We start from the raw sequence: 13,136 nt of genomic DNA, 5'->3' as shown, positions 1-13,136 counted from the left end.
ATGGAGCATCTTACCCCAAATCTCATCCCTAATTAGTGGAGAAAGAAAGGATTTGAACACATACTGTTAACTGTCTGTTGACATGATCATTAATACCATGATCTGCTATTAATACTTTCCCCTGCTGGCAGAAAAACCCCCGCAAATGTTGACATTATTAATAATGCTATATTAATTTTATTTCTATAATAAAACTACTAAGATAATAACATTAATTTCTAATATTAGAAAATAAAAAAAATTCTCTACTTCCATGGTTTCCAGTTAATTAATCTCTTGGTCTTAAGGATTCATTTGAAAAACTATCACTAATATATGAATATCATTTTGAGTGCCTTTGAAATAAAAAAAAAAATAAACCAGAAAAATGTAAACAGAAAAATACTCCAGGGAAACCTGCTCTAAATGCTGGATAGTCAATATTGAGGTTCTGTGTTTGGTTTTGGAATACACAGAGTAGGACGGAGGATGTCAGGAAGACAGTAAGGCTTGTCAGTCAGGGAGTGTATGGCATTGTCCTGTGCATCAGGCTGAGATGAGGACATATCTCTGTCCAGAGTTTAAAGGGTAGGATAAAAAAATTGCAGAGAGGCCCTGGCCGGTTGGCTCAGTGGTAGAGCGTCGGCCCAGCGTGCAGGAGTCCCGGGTTCGATTTCCGCCAGGGCACACAGGAGAGGCGCCCATTTGCTTCTCCACCCCTCCCCCTCGCTTTCCTCTCTGTCTCTCTCTTCCCCTCCCGCAGCGAGGCTCCATTGGAGCAAAGATGGCCCGGGCGCTGGGGATGGCTCTGTGGCCTCTGCTTCAGGTGCTAGAGTGGCTCTGGAGACAACAGAGCGACTCCCCAGAAGGGCAGAGCATCGCCCCTGATGGGCATGCCGGGTGGATCCCGGTCGGGCGCATGCGGGAGTCTGTCTGACTGCCTCCCCGTTTCCAGCTTCGGAAAAATGAAAAAAAAAAAATTGCAGAGAAATGACTGCAAACAAAATCTAATGAGGACCACAAAACATTTACAAGAAAACAAAGAATGTTTTCAGGATGAGGTGGACCTAGAAAGATTTCACAGAGCATGTGCTGGAAAGGAGTCTTCCACTAGGGTGTCTAATGCACTTCACACATTATTTCCCATGAAAGAAATGTGAAACTAAGTCTACATGCTTACTCTTTCTGAGAATATTCATTGTAAATTACAATTTCTATAATTTATAGGAATACAGTTTCTGATCTTTTAATAAAAACTTGGGGGGAGGCAAACTGAGAGCATCAGAACAAACACACTGCATTATTGAGCTCAGACCTGTCATTGGTGAAATCACTTCCATGTTTCAATTTGATGTTTCCAGTTACTTTTATTTTATTTTATTTTTGTTATTTTTCCGAAGTGAGAAGTGGTGGGGGTGGAGGTGTGGGGGAGGGAGGCAGACAGACAGACTCCTGCATGCGCCATGAGCCAAACCAACCAGGATGCTCGGCCCCTCCGGGGTGTTGCTCTGCTGCAATTGGAGCCATTCTAGCGCCTGAGGCGGAGGCCATGGAGCCATCCTCAGCACCTGGGCCAACTTTGCTCTGATGGAGCCTTGGCTGCTGGAAGGGAAGAAAGAAATAGAGAGAAAGGAAAGGGGGAAGGATGTAGAAGCAGATGGGTGTTTCTCCTGTGTGCCCTGGCCGGGAATCAAATCCAGGACTTCCACACACCAGGCCGACATTCTACCACTGAGCCAACCGGCCAGGGTGATGTTTCCAGCTACTTTTAAAATAAAGATTCCTGTTTCTAAAGATGGTCAGTTTCAAGCTCCCTATCTCAGGAATGGGTATTACTGTTTAGATTGCCTGGTGCATAAAAGATGGACCCTTTGAAACCCAAGGCTACCTACATTTCTTGGAATGATGCTGATGTGTGCAATAAAGAATTGCACCTAATTGCACCAGAAATCTCCACCCAAATTGGAGAAATATATCTATCCATTTCACGGTTATTGAGCTTTTACGATGTATTCATCAAAACTGGTGAGGGCCTGACCAGGCGGTGGCGCAGTGGATAGAGCATTGGACTCGGATGCAGAGGACCCAGGTTTGAGACCCCGAGGTCACCAATTTGAGCACGGGCTCATCTGGTTTGAGCAAAGCTCATCAGCTTGGACCCAAGGTCGCTGGCTCAAGCAAGGGGTTACTTGGTCTGCTGAAGGCCCACAGTCAAGGCACATATGAGAAAGCAATCAATGAACAACTAAGATGTCGCAACGAGAAACTGATGATTGATGCTTCTCATCTCTCTCCGTTCCAGTCTGTCTGTCCCTATCTATCCCTCTGACTCTCTCTCTGTCTCTATGTAAAAGAAAAAAAAAATGCTTAGAACTGAAAAAACTCAAGCTGCAGAAGTAAAAATAAACTATTTAGAAAAAAAAAACTGGTGAGGACTGACTTAACTACTCAGGGGTCTATTCTTCCAGGAAACCATCTCTCATTATCCAAACAATTTCTCTCTCCCAACCCCCACGGAGTATGTCTCTATCATCACATTTATGACATTTTCTCATAATTATCTGTTCACCTGTCTCTCCTGTCATCTCAACTGAGTTGAGGGCTTCAGCCATGTCTTATTCAACTTTCCATTCCCAGTACTTAGCATAAGTTATTGACAAAATTTACTTAACTGGTGAATAAAGAACTTAGTTAAAAGATGTTTAAGAAGATGGAAAGCATACTTTCTTTATATTAATAGTTTTTAAATGAAGGAGATTGTGTGGGAGGTCACATGTCAGAATCAACTGTGGAATTTTTTCTAAACTTTCTTGGGTATAAGTTAGTGTATTGTTTTGGGTTAATTTTTTTTTTTTTTTTTTTGTATTTTTCTGAAGCCAGAAGCGGGGAGGCAGTCAGACTCCCACATGCGCCCCGACCGGGATCCACCCGGCACGTCCACCAGGGGGCGATGCTCTGCCCATCCAGGGCGTCGCTCTGTTGCAACCAGAGCCACTCTAGCACCTGAGGTAGAGGCCACAGAGCCATCCCCAGCGCCCGGGCCATCTTTGCTCCAATGGAGCCTCAGCTGCGGGAGGGGAAGAGGGAGACAGAGAGGAAGAAGAGGGGGAGGGGTGGAGAAGCAGATGGGCGCTTCTCCTGTGTGCCCTGGCCAGGAATCAAACCCGGGACTCCTGCATGCCAGGCCGATGCTCTACCACTGAGCCAACTGGCCAGGGCCTTGTTTTGGGTTAATTTAAAAATAAAGTATGTCCCGGGGTATGTGGGGGGAGGAACTTTTTTTTTTCATTTCTCTCATTTAATAATTACTACATCCTGTTGAATCTGTCTTTTAAATAATTGTAGAATTTCTGTTTTTCTCCACTCCTACTGCCACTGTCTTGACCCATTCCCTCCAAAGCATCCATTACTCTGCAATCAGCAGTATCTGTCTAAAACAAGTTCAATCTTGTCACTCCCCAGGTTTTAATCACCATTGGACAAATTCATAACCTTAGGGTTTAGGAAATTGTACCAAAAAATAATCCTTGCTTACCTCTCCTACCTACCATCCACTTCACCCTCCACAGTCCAACCGTATGCATTTTTCTTTCAGTTTAAAGACGCCATGCTCTCAGAGACCACAGGGTCTTCACGTTTACTGTTTGCTCTGCTTGGTCTTTCCCAAAACTCTTCCTCTGACTGACTCCCGATTTTTACCTCGATCCCCACTTGAACATCATTTCCTCAGAAAGACATTACCATGTTATCCTAACTCAATTAAATCTTCTCACCATACTTTTCTATAGTAATCTAAAGACACTGTCCACCCTCTGGGGCAAGGATTGTGTTTTGTTTGTCTAGGTTCCAGCCCTTCGTCATCCCTCAGTAAGTGACTGAATGAATATCTGACCCATATGTACAATGGGTTGCCATATCTGACACCAGAACTATTGTCATGGGGAGATATTGTTTTAGTTATTAGGAATATTACTCTGTAATTAGGTAAACTAAGGCAAAAAAATGCATTTAGAAAACCTCATCTCTTAAATTAGGTGGAAGCCATTCTTTTAAATGGAGTTTAGGAAATTGCTGGAAAACAAGGAATTTCATTCTCTTTACCTTACAGTTTATTAATGAGGCTCTCTATCTTGATTTTCTGCATAATTACCATAACAACCTCTATTCAGAGATGATTTTTCAAAGTGACCAGTCTGTATCAACTCAGCTCCATAAGCTATAATTTAAAGGGTAGTAAAAATGAAAATGAAAAGTTACCAAAAACATATTTGAAGTTTCAACAGTGAGAGATTTGCCTTTTAATTCCTGCAAATCAGGGAGAAGTGAGAGCGAGGTAATCATTAGTTTAATGATGCAATGCTAATTGACTTAACCTTTCCCACATAGGTTATGTAATACAAGCCAGGAAACTGGCTAAGGTAATATAATTTCCAGAAAGAAATCTGAAGGGGAATAATGATGACTAATTTGTGATGGGCCATTGTTCTCTCCAGGAAGAAAAAGAGAGTAACATGCAGGTATCTTAAAGATCTAGTAACTATACAACACTTGTCTAGAAAAGTAAAAGTCTTATCCATTCATGTTCTCTACAGCAGTGCTGTCAAATAGAAATATAAGACAAGCCATATATAAAATATTTAATTTTATAATAGCAACATTAAAAAAGTTTTAAAAAGTGAAATTAATTTTAATAATATATTTTATTTAACCTAATACATAAAAAATATTATTTAAATATGTAATCACTATTAATTTCTAAAATCAGCATCTTAAAAAATTAGGAATATTGTTGTTTTTTTACTGTTTCCAAAACTCAGTATGTAATTTACAGTGCAGCACCTCTCAGGGTAAACCAAGTTTCATGTGCTCAGTAGCCACAAGTTGTCTTACTGTGAGCAGTGTAACTATGTAACTTTAGAATCTATTGGCCAAATAAGTGTGTGTGTGTGTGTGTGTGTGGGGGGGGGTATTTCATACTAATAGTGGCAACTCCAAAGTAAGTCTGAAATGTCTTTTGAATAACCAATTAAAGACAATTTTAAAGTAAAATTTTATAATCATTTATATATTTTATTATATTTTAATTCTTTGAATATTGGTAATCCATGAGTGGACTATGATTAAGTAGAGTAATGGAGTAATTATTTGTGATGCGTATTTTAACAAACATCTGCTATCAAAGTTTCTTTTTAAAAAGCCTCGGCAAGAATGCAGGCTGTGAGTGGAAAAGCTACTGGATATGTAGCAATTACTAGGACAATAGTGTGTGTTTATACCTATTGCCTTGAAAAACCGTCATGAAAAATAGAAAAAGAAAAAATCATATGATCTCACTTATATGTGGAATCTAATGAACAAAGTGAACTGAGGAAGGGAATAGAGGCAGAGGTGTGGTCACAGGAACCAGAGGGACAGCTGTCAGAGGGAAGGGGGATGAGGGGATGGGATCAGAGAAGGTGAAGGGATTAGTGAAATTATATATATATGTAACACAGAGATACAGATAACAGGACAGCAATTCCCAGAGAAAAGGGGGAAGGGAGTTAAGGGGAGGGGGGCAAATGGGGTGTAATGGGGGACATGGGGGAGGCGGTGAGTATGTTATATTAAGTGGGACATTTGAATCCAGGTTAACACAATAAATTAAAATTAATAAAAATTTTTAAAAAAAGAATACTACATAGTCCACAAACCTGAGATTCCTTCAACTCCTTTGGTTACCAATTTATTGTTTTCAGTGTTTCCTTTCTGAACTTTGTCTTCAATCTCTTATTTTACAGCTATAAGTTATATCTGAATTTGTTTTGAGTAGAGATATACAATTTCTTTTTTTTTTTTTTTTTTTAGAGGAAGAAAATTTAAAGAAAAAAAAATCTGGTGAATTCAACATGACTATATAATGTGTTTTAGGAAGTAGAGTATATGGATTTGGTTATAAGTATGATTGAATTCTTTAGGTATTTCATGAGCCATAGACTTATCAAGCACATTATTTAAAATAAAATATTTTTAGTCAAATTTTACATTCTAATATAATCACATATTTTTAAAAAAATGAGTTTTAATGAGGAAAATTATTCTTTGAATTTGGATAGGTAGTAATTTTTTCTCTTTTATTTGTGTTTTGTTTTGAGGAATAATTTTTTAATTTAAAAAATCATTGAATTTATTGGGGTGATAATGGTTAATAGAATATAAGTTTCAGAGGTACACTTCTATAATATATCATCTGTATATTGTATTGTGTGTTCACTACCCCAAGTCTCCTCCCATCACCATTTAGCTCTCTTTCACCCTAGAGAAAGTAAAGAGAAGATACACTATTTCTTTATAAAAGGAAGAGAAGATATATCATTCAAAACATTGCATGGGCCCTGGCCAGTTGGCTCAGAGGTAGAGTGTCGACCCAGTGTGTGGAAGTCCTGGGTTCGATTCTCAGCCAGGGCACACAGGAGAAGCACCCATATACTTCTCCACCATTCCCCTTCTTCTTTCTCTCTATCTCTTTCTTCCCCTCCCGCAGCCAAGGCTCCATGGAAGCAAACTTGGCCCCGGCACTGAGGGACGGCTCCATGGCCTTCGCTTCAGGCACTAGAATGGCTCCAGCAGCAGGGGAGCAATGCCCCAGATGGGCAAAGCATCGCTCCCTGGTGGATATGCCAGGTGGATCCCGGTCAGGGCGCATGCAGGAGTCTGTCTGCCTCCTCTGCACTTCTCACTTCGAAAAAATAAAAAATAAAACAAAAAAAAACATTGTATGAAAAATAACTTCAGCCCTAGCTGGACAGCTCAGTTGGTTAGAGCATCACCCCAATATGACGAGATTGCCGCTTCAATCCCTGGTCAAGGCACATTCAAAAATCAACCAATGAATGTATAAATGGGTGAACAATAAATCAATGTTTCTTTCTCTCTTTCTCCCTTCCTCTCTCTTTCTAAAATCAATAAATAAAAATTAAAGCAAAGAAAACTAACCAATTATTTTGCAAATATTCAAAGTTATTGCTACAGCTGTTAAGTGTTCCAACCAGTGACTGAATAGAAATTTTGACTTCCTCTTTGCTTTTCATCTCAGTAAATAACTTTTTTATCCATCCCAAATATAAAATATCCCTTTTCATTTCTAACTACTTCTCTCCTTCACAAATCAGGTTAATGACAAACTTTCACTTTGCTTTTATCATCCAATAAATCTTCACTTAATTCTTGTTAGCTGTACATTTACCATGTGTTCATTTCTCTGAGGGTATTTCTGTAGCTGAGCCCTATATTCCACAGGTTCCATAGGTTTTCTTCAATTCTGACAAGCATTACTATCTGAAATTTTATATAATGCTAGGACATTCCTCCAATTAAAATACAATATCTAGAAATAGATTCAGTGCCCTTCCAGGCAGGAATTAGGTGCTAGATACCAGCAGTTATAATGTCATAGATCAGGAAACTACCACAGGACAATAGAAACGAAAATTTCCCCTCTTCAGGCCCTGTCAGGTTCTTCCCACAAATCAAGGTTGCCGGCTCCCCTCCCTAATTCTTTATCCCACACTCCCTCCTGCAATGGAAATTACGTTTTTCAGAATCATTCCAAATGAATAGGTCTATGAATGTGTTATGCTTTCCTAGTCTGCCTTTTGGGGTAGAAGAGGCTTATAGAGAGGCTGGGGTTTCAGGGGTCCCCAAACTTTTTACACAAGGGGCCAGTTCACTGTCCCTCAGATGGTTGGAGGGCCGCCACATACAGTGCTCCTCTCACTGACCACCAATGAAAGAGGTGCCCCTTCTGGAAGTGCGGCGGGGGGGGGGGGGGGGGGGGGCGGATAAATGGCCTCAGGGGGCCACATGCGGCCCGCAGTTTGGGGATGCCTGCCAACTCCTTTTACAGATGCTCTCCGAGTTAAAAATAAAAATTCCATTATATACATACGTACTTTATTTGAATTCATTCTAAATGAAGGCAACCAGCTTTCCAGTTTTAGAAAAAGCAAAGACTACCATAAAAAGAAGAAAAAAAGGTGAAAGGTATAGTAACTAGCTTATCTCCAAAGTCTATTAACAAAAATAAATATGAAAAAGGTACTCATTGTTAACTTTTTATTCACCTTTTACAGATGAGTCATCAGCTCAGCAGACAATATACTGCACTTTTCATTAAATTTTATTTGCATTGAAGATGCATACCTAAAGGCACAAGGCTTGGTCTTGGGACCCAAGCAGACCTGACTTTGACTGGGGGGGGGGGGGTCCCACTTTCCACTCACTAGCTGAGTAACCTTTACTTGCAACCCTTTGAGTCACAGTATCTTCTTGTGTTAAGTAGAAACAATGTCAACTATGTATGACCCACTAATGCTCTGAGGGGGAAAAAAAAATAAGCAACATATACAGTAGTGCCTAACAGTGTTTGGAACGAGATAGATCTGAATTAATATTAGTTCCTCTTTCTTCTTCCCCTGCCCCCACCCCATGTGTTTTTGCAAAGCAAATTTTCTTTTCATTTTGAAACTTGAACTTTCTCCCCTCCCCCTTCAGAACACATTTTCCAAGTCATCACAAATCTAAGACACATTAAGAAATGACTTCAAATGAGAGGTATCCATTCAACATTAAGAGTTCTTAGAGAGAAAAACTACTAATTATACGTTAAGCCTCAATTTAATTATACTAACCATTGGGATGCCAATTTTTACTGTGCTCTTCCTTTACTATATTATAGAGTAAGTAAAGCTGTACCATTTTCTTTTTTAGAAAGCCCTTAGGCTAAATGACAGGATATGGGATCAATTCCAACTGCTATTCCTGATCTGCCCCTTAGCCTGTTCTCTTTAATAAGGCTAGGAGGTCAAAGATAGAAATAAAATTCCGTAGCTTAGCTGTGTCCTGTCCTTAATATGCTGAGACGTTAAAGTGTGTTTTATACATGGGAGGAGGGGGGAAGAACAGAATGTGTTGTAAGAAACGTTCCTCTACATAGTTTGTTTAGTCAGAGTTTTGTCTGAGTAGTGCAATCATTGCTAGGGAGCAAAAGGAAGTAAAATACTGATCGAAAGAAGGGGACCACTTTTATGTAAAAAAGTGAAGATGATGTGGAGTTAGGAATGAAAAACACGTTCTTTAAACTGGAAGTCACAGGCAACATTAGTTTTTCCAGGACTTACGCTACCCTGGAGTCCACAAGTTGGGCGGGGGGGTCACTCACTCTGGGTCCCATATCCAACTCACCCAGCTGGAGCTGTTCACAAGTCTGGTTTGGATTCTTTCCGATGCGGCATCTGTAAATCGCCCCGGGATTGACCACTGAAGTATTGGTGAGCCAGTTGGCTGTGGGAGCCCCCACTACGAGCCTACAGCGAGAAATGAGCACATGGGCTGGGTTCAGACGAGGGCTGTGCTGCCCACCTCACTCCTGGTCTCAGCACACATGCAGGTGGCAGCAGCCACCCCTCCCCCTCCACCCACCACCCCCACGCACCCAACCGGCCACCCTTAACTACCAGCTCCCGGGCCCTGTGCCTGAACGCCCCCTGGGCGCTGCCACCCCAAGCTTAGTTAGTTTCCCGAACAGATCTCCAGCGAGCTAGCCATCGCCGCGTCCTCTTCAGTCTGCAGGGCGAGGAAAGTTTGAACCCGGCAGGGAATCCCGAGGCACCATTCATCCCGGCTCTGAGGTGCCGAGAGCGCCGGGGTCCCACGCCACTCACCATCGGTTCGGCCCGTGGCTGTGCAGTACCACCGAGTAGCCGAAAAGGGTGTTAGGGGTGCCCCGATAAAGCAGCGCGCTCTCGGTGTCCACGTTGTAGGGTCTCCCGGTCGGGACCCCCAGGCACAGCAGCAGCATCACCGCCTCCGGGACGGCGGCCCTTCGGGGGCCCAGCCCTCGCCTCGCTTCTCCAGCCATGCGCTCTTGGAGGGGAACATTCAACACCAAATGGCACTGTTCCGAAGTTGTGCAGGATGAGACGCCAGCCAAGGGGAACAGGGCCCCAAGCGGAGAGGTTCAGCGCGTCCGGTGCCAGCAGGCAGGAGGAGAGGAGGGAGGGAGAAAAGGAGGGACCGTCAGAAAGAGGGAGGGGAAACTGGGCCTCTGGCGGAGCAATAGGAGGCGCCTGGGATCGCCCGTCTGCGGACGCAGGACGCCGCGCGGGGTTTCCGCAGCAGGGAGGTGCGGGTGCACTTGTGTTCCTGGGCGCGGACCGCTGGGTGGGGTCCCGGGCGTGGTGCTGGGCGCAAGACTGGGTGCCTCAAGTCTCCCCCCTCACGAGCGGCTGTAGGGGGCGCTGGGGGACCTCTGCTGCTGGACGCAGGTCCGGTCGGACCTCCCAGTCCCCTCCAAGAGCGTGATGACTTGGGTGTTTGGGGGCTTTGCAGGCGTGCGGATGGAAGGGTTATGGGCTTCCCCTTTTAACCGCGGTTGGGGCCTGGATGGGAGCGATGTGGCCCCAACCTGACCCGTGCACACCCTTCTCTGAGCGCAGAGGCCCCACGGCCTGCCAGCTCCGCCGGGGCCCAAAGGCCAGCCACAAGCTGGACACTAGGACTGCGGTGGGGAACTGTACAGAGTTTTAGTTGCCACTTAGGCACTACATCTGATTTTGGGGGCGTAAAAATAACCAGAGGGTCACAAATTTAAAACAAACAGAAGGAATGCCTGAAGGTGCCTTGAGATACTTTGGTCACAATGATGTTATTCAAGACTCACACTTCCTCTTAAACCCTGGGCTGCCTGGGGGAGGAGGCAAATTTAACAGTCAGCCTCTCCGGCTGATTGGCACAAGGCTGCTAAGAGTTCTGCAGTGAAGTTGGGATAAGAAAGCACTGCGAGCCCTAGCTGGGTAGCTTAGTTGGTTACAGCATCATCCTGATAAACCAAGGTTGCACATTCAAACCTCTGTCAGGGCACAAACAGGAATCGACCAATTAATGTATGGATAGGTGAAAGAACAAATTGATATCTCCCTGCTCCACCCCCCAAAAAAGCATTAAAAAAAAAAAGGAAGCACTGTGACTTGCCTCACTTTAATGCTCCCCTTGTCCATGCACCCACCCAGTTACCACCAGATATCCAGTGTCAAGAGACAGACACAGCCCTGGCCGGTTGGCTCAGTGGTAAAGCCTGGCATATGGAAATCCCAGGTTCAATTCCCAGAAAGGGCACATAGGAGAAGTGCCCATCTGCTTCTCCACCCCTCCCCCTCTCCTTACTCTCTATCTCTCTTCCCCTCCCACAGCCAAGGCTCCATTGGAGCAAAGTTGGCTCAGGCACTGAGGATGGCTCTATGGCCTCCGCCTGAGGAGCTAAAATGGCTCCGGTTGCAATGGAGCAATGGCCCAGATGGGCAGAGCATCGCTCCTTAGTGGGCATGCTGGGTGGATCCCAGTCAGGCAGTCAGGTGCATGCAGGAGTCTGTCTCTCTGCCTCCCCACTTCTCAATTCAGAAAAATGCAAAAAAAATGAATAAATAAATAAGAGAGAGAGAGAGAGAGAGAGAGAGACAGAGACAGAGAGACAGATACAGTAATAAGCTTCTGAAGATATTCTCAGGACCCATGACAGGACACATCCAAACTGAGTTAGGTTTTCATTTTCATGCAATCCAGATGAGGCTCAGGTTTCTTTCTGGGGCAACCAGAGAGACAGCCATAGATGTTCAGACTGATATTTGCAGGAGATGCAGTTCCAGTTATTAATTACTGCTGTGTGAAAAAAATGAAGAAAGAAAAAGGGTTCATCAAGATGGGGGGGACGCTAAAACCATATTGAAATAGCACATCTTAAATAATGACAGACACAAAACACTAAAGTGTTCATTTACTCAGCATATTCATTGAACCAGCTCATTGCAAGAGCCACAGGATACAACAGTGAACAAGGCAAGATAGGCCTTCAGAAAAATTCTGTCAAGAGATAGATAGAGAAACTTTTACTAACTAGAGAAAGTTCTGAGTGCTTAAGGGACACTTAAAGAGAATTCGGAAGGTCAAGGAGGGTTGAGTTAGGCTCAACAGTGTGAGAGGAGGAATGAGAAAAGGCTCCAGCAAGGCCAGGTAAAAGAACTGGAAGATGTGGTCTTGGAGCTTTTAGCTGTCCACATGCAGGATAGTATGATACAAAGCCGACTAGAGAAGCAAGGACACATCATGAACCTTCTGCACCAGACTGGAAAATTTACTTCTCTGCTGGGGCTGATTGGAAGCTATTGAAAGATGAGTCTTGGTCAGTGATGTGTTTCAGAATTGTAAAGAAAAGACTGAATCCAGAAAACCTAACTTTGGAGGCTTCTGTAGTAATTAATAAGTAGTAAGATGATGATGGTCTGAACTAGTTCAGGAGGAACAGAGGAAATAACAAATTCAAGAGATATGAGAGGTCCTGGCTGGGTAGCTTAGTCGGTTAGAGCATCATCCTGATACACCAAGGTTGCAGGTTCAATCCCCAGTCAAGGCACATATATGAAACAACCAATGAGTGCATAAGTAAGTGAAACAACAAATTGATCTCTCTTTCTTTTCCTCTCAAAGCAATCAATCATATTTTTAAAAAGAGGAGATATGAGAGACAGAACCCAATAGAACTTGGTGATAGTATTGGGAAATAAAAATATGGAACTGAGGTGAAGGAGTCAACTTGATGCCCAAGTTTTGAGATCATGATTTGATTATATGATGCTATATCACAGAGAAAAAAACAAACAAACAAAAGGAACAAGGTTATGCATGTGTGTATGCACAGCAATGGAAACGCACGTGGGGCAATGATGAATTAAGTTTTAGATGTGGAGTTTGAGATATTTGTGGAATAGTAAGATATTCTAGCCAAATTCAACCCAATCATGTTTACTCTTTTGTCAACAGACAAAAACAAGAGGAATAGCAATCCTTTCATTATCCTCAACAATGTCAAAGGCAAACAATGGTCTATGATAAATCTATTGTAAAAATGCAATAAAATGAAATGAAATGGCTTTTCGAAAAGTAGCTAACAGGGCCCATGACGAATGGTCCTGCTCTGGTTTTCCACTCAAAGATTATTCTTTTCTGAATAGAACTGATGGCTGATTTCAATTCCATTCTGCTACAATCCCACCATCATTCTGAAATAAACACTCCCTCTTATTCTGCTGCCTCGTTTCCAACTAAGGCCCAGAAAGCTGTTGTAG

The 13,136-nt window shown here is 43.0% G+C and overlaps 1 protein-coding gene across 1 annotated transcript in view; it reads right to left on the bottom strand.

The window, feature by feature from the left end:
* Nucleotides 1-10,349, bottom strand: part of ITGA4 (integrin subunit alpha 4) — an 82,077-nt gene extending 71,728 nt beyond the window's left edge. Inside the window, exons 1-2 of the mRNA XM_066346566.1 lie at nucleotides 9,681-10,349; nucleotides 9,202-9,323 (exon numbers count right to left, since the gene is read on the bottom strand). Of these exons, the coding sequence (XP_066202663.1) occupies nucleotides 9,202-9,323; nucleotides 9,681-9,877 (319 nt within the window). The 5' untranslated portion in view covers nucleotides 9,878-10,349. The remainder of the gene's footprint in view (nucleotides 1-9,201; nucleotides 9,324-9,680) is intronic.
* Nucleotides 10,350-13,136: the final 2,787 nt, after the last annotated feature.

Source organism: Saccopteryx leptura, chromosome 7 (genome assembly GCF_036850995.1).
Source record: "Saccopteryx leptura isolate mSacLep1 chromosome 7, mSacLep1_pri_phased_curated, whole genome shotgun sequence".
NCBI classification, from domain to species: Eukaryota; Metazoa; Chordata; class Mammalia; order Chiroptera; family Emballonuridae; genus Saccopteryx; species Saccopteryx leptura.
The sequence above is the reverse complement of the archived record's forward strand: the minus strand, read 5'-3'. Positions and strand labels throughout refer to the sequence as shown.